The sequence below is a fragment of the Ostrea edulis genome, chromosome 5 (genome assembly GCF_947568905.1).
Source record: "Ostrea edulis chromosome 5, xbOstEdul1.1, whole genome shotgun sequence".
NCBI lineage: Eukaryota > Metazoa > Mollusca > Bivalvia > Ostreida > Ostreidae > Ostrea > Ostrea edulis.
Genome location: NC_079168.1, coordinates 76,586,786 through 76,590,333, shown reverse-complemented (window position 1 = coordinate 76,590,333; position 3,548 = coordinate 76,586,786). Strand labels below are relative to the sequence as shown.

General features: G+C 33.4%; 1 protein-coding gene across 2 annotated transcripts in view; it reads right to left on the bottom strand.

The window, feature by feature from the left end:
• Window positions 1–506: 506 nt before the first annotated feature.
• Window positions 507–3,548, bottom strand: part of LOC125649108 (centromere protein F-like) — a 57,133-nt gene continuing 54,091 nt past the window's right edge. Inside the window, exons 18-19 of one of the 2 annotated variants that reach the window (XR_008803279.1) lie at window positions 716–1,727; window positions 507–670 (exon numbers count right to left, since the gene is read on the bottom strand). Coding sequence is in view for 1 of the 2 variants with exons in the window: in XM_056166254.1 (XP_056022229.1) it covers window positions 1,522–1,727 (206 nt within the window). In the remaining variant the exon portion in view is untranslated. Of the gene's footprint in view, window positions 1,728–3,548 lie in introns of both variants that reach the window. The other variant, XM_056166254.1, reaches the window with a different exon arrangement.

Sequence of the window (3,548 nt, the reverse complement as noted above, 5' to 3'; positions counted from 1 at the left end):
CCGATTACGTCTGTCAAAAAGGGTGTACCTGTAACTGGTGTTGAAATTGTGCTAAAATTCCATATTGAACGGTACTTTAAAAAAAAACCATAATTAAAGTCTCGCCTATAGTTTTCTAGATCTTTTCTGCTATCCTTGCAGAATTGTTGAGTGATGCATCTCATTTGTAACTGAAATTCAAATTTTTGCTCATCATTAGAAATACCTTACTTTTTGTCCTTTAAGAGTATATTCTATTTATAAAATCCTCGGTGGATTGAACCCGCTAAATACCCACCTTTACAGCCATTTTCTGTGCCATTAAAAAGGTAGCTGCATATAGCAATCAATCACTTTACGGAACTCAACTTACGGGTTATGCATTGTGTGTTTGTGTGTGTAATAGCTTTATGAGGTCTGTTCCCTGAAATAAATTACCACCCCCTCTCAACTACAATTAACTTAACTTCATACGTTTACCTAGACATCTAAATGAAAATAAAATCAAACAAACAAATAACTACAACCGGATTTCAGTATATTTAATTTTCCTTTTGTGCATACATGAAATAATTATAATGAATGGTTCACAATTGAGACCGAGTAACTAGTGTACATAATGACAAAGCGAGACATTTATAGAGTTAAATGATGGTCACATTGTCTACTATTTCATTACATTGTACAACACCTTTACAATTCCAAACATGTTACAGGTGACAGGTGTTTAAAGTACCTCTTTCTTACCAGATACAAACGTGATGTAAACATAATACACGTATAATGAAGCTGTAAAATCAGATACAAACGTGATGTAAACATAATACACGTATAATGAAGCTGTAAAATCTGATACAAACGTGATGTAAACATAATACACGTATAATGAAGCTGTAAAATCTGTCTTTCCAGCAAAATACTCAACCTATTTCTTCTGCATAAGTTTAAAGATAATTAATCATGTGTATACAGAAAAAAAATTGTTATTTGCAGGGAAACCTCAGACAGATCTTTACCACCAACAGCTGTGAAAATCACACGCACCAGACTTATATCTGACATACTCTAACAATCTTAGTGAACGCAAAATAAACAAACTACTGCATTGCAATATTTCCATCAATAAAATTTACCTGAAAGCATACTACAAGCTTTTCCAGAAGATGGTTGAATTTTTCCATACCATTGATTGTGAAAAGCTTAGGTGATGAAATGCATGCTCAATATTAAGTCTTCATGATCTCTAACATGAAAATTCCTATCCAAATGTAGGAATGAAACAAACAATTCATACAAGAAAATAAATTTCACTGAAGCACACACAAACTCACTCACTTACATCATTCAAGCACCTAGCAGAGAGACACTCGAAGGCCCCAAATGACATCAGAATATGTGATTAAATCTATCATAAATTAATCTAAAATGAAAAGACAGTAATCCCATTCCATCATTGACAGAAATCCTATTCCATCACTGACAGAAATCCCATTCCATCACTGACAGTAATCCCATTCCATCACTGACAGTAATCCCATTCCATCACTGAATGACACAATCCTCCTCTTCTTTAGCATCCTCTGATGATGTGGTCTCAGTACTTGGTTTGAGGGGTCGAGCAGGGGACTTTTTCAGACTCAGGGCTCTTTTGGCAGGTCCCAAACTGATATCTTCAGATTCTTCCAACCTCTTCTTCACTGGACTATTTGTGATAGACTGCAGAGGATGCTTTTCAACTTTGTCTACACCTGTATGATGAGCATTTGGTTTCAGACATATATCAATTCTTGAATAACATGATCCCCCCCCCCCCCCCCCCCCCACATCATTCCTTAGTTTTAGAACGGTATACAGGATAAATTTTGATCTCCATCTTGTTTTTGTGATTTTAAAACTGAGTGAATATACTAAATTCCTTCATTACTTTAAAGACCCAATTCTTACTCAACACCCACAAAACCTACCACTGCCAATATAAATCAGATGCTGCCTGTCAATCAAGGTAGAAAAGTGTTCCATATGATTGATGTGATCAGCCAAGTGCGACAAGTGTTGTAAAACAATCAGCCACTTCCTTTTCCTGTATGTACGGATACAGATTTATGTCCCTCAATTTTAAAATATTTTTCCTGTTTAGAAAATCACCATGTGGTTAGATCATGATCAGGAAATTTCAGATATTGGAAAGTGAACAATTGTAATTCCCCCCATGACCAACATCCTAAATTTATAATCCCACATCTATGATTCTTTCCATATTACCATAGGCATGTGAAGTATGTTGTCTCTTTATGAAAAAAAATTTTGTAAATATTATGTTTTTAAAAGTCTGAGATTTTAGTTTAATAAGTTTAAAAAGGACACCTTAAAATGTATGTGATGACAGGGCATACCAATGTACAGAGTATATTCTGCTATTTCAAAGTTTTTCATGAAGTATGCAAAATTATCTTAATGCAGCACATATGCTCTTCAAAATGATTTCTTTTCATGTAAGCTGCAAATACATTGACATAAATATTACTTGGAAATTTTAAACCCAATATGAAGCACTGTCTGAAAAAAAGTTTTTTAAATACAATCTGTATAATCAACTTAGTACATTCTACCACGGTTATTGCAAGGATGAAAGGTGAAGATAACGAACAGTGATCAATCTCATAAGAAAGGAATGCCGTGGTCATTATTCTGCAATATACTGTCTTATGTAAAAACTGATTATGAGAAAATTTATACCAGGGCTGGGATGATTCAGGGTTAGCTTGATTCGGTTTTGATTCAAAACAGCTTGATTTGGTTTTTTTTTTTTTTTCCAATTTGGTTCATATTAGGACAAATTTATCTAATGACAGCACAAAAATTAACAATTTTAAAGAGTAGCATACTTGATTTAATTTTATTCGAGTTTTGTATAACTATATATCATCATTTGTAAACATCATATCTATTTATAACTGCATTTTATAACTTTGATAGAAAAAAAAACAACACCTTTGACAGTCTATCATTTGTTATATTAACATGCTGCATAATTTTTGGATTATTAAACAAAGCTATATAGTCAGTCTAAAATGTATATGATATTGCAGTTATTGTTTTCATTGATATGTAAAAATTCAACAATTTTATCAATTGAGTCTTTTAAAATATCTCCTTTATTGATTTACTTCTCTCTCTTATTAACTGTCAAAACATTTAATCTGTGTCATTACCTACGATGTTGATTTCACCCCTGCACTGACTGAAATGCTATATGTCATGTAAAGATAAACTGCAATGATCTTACCGACCGTATTCTGTTGGTATCTGAGGGATGAAAATGCTAAATCTCAATACAGTAGTACTTTAAATCTCTGTGGCATAAAAATCCACACGTTTTGCACATCACTCGGACGCCATATTTGTTGTTTTTTTGGTTTATGCACAATCTAAACTGAACCGAAATCCGGAATTTATAATCGGTGCATCGAATCGAATGGTATGAATCACAGTGCAACGAAATTGTTTCGGTGCACAGCACAGCCCTAATTGATACACATCTCACTTGCACTTTGTGCTTTGCTAAACTT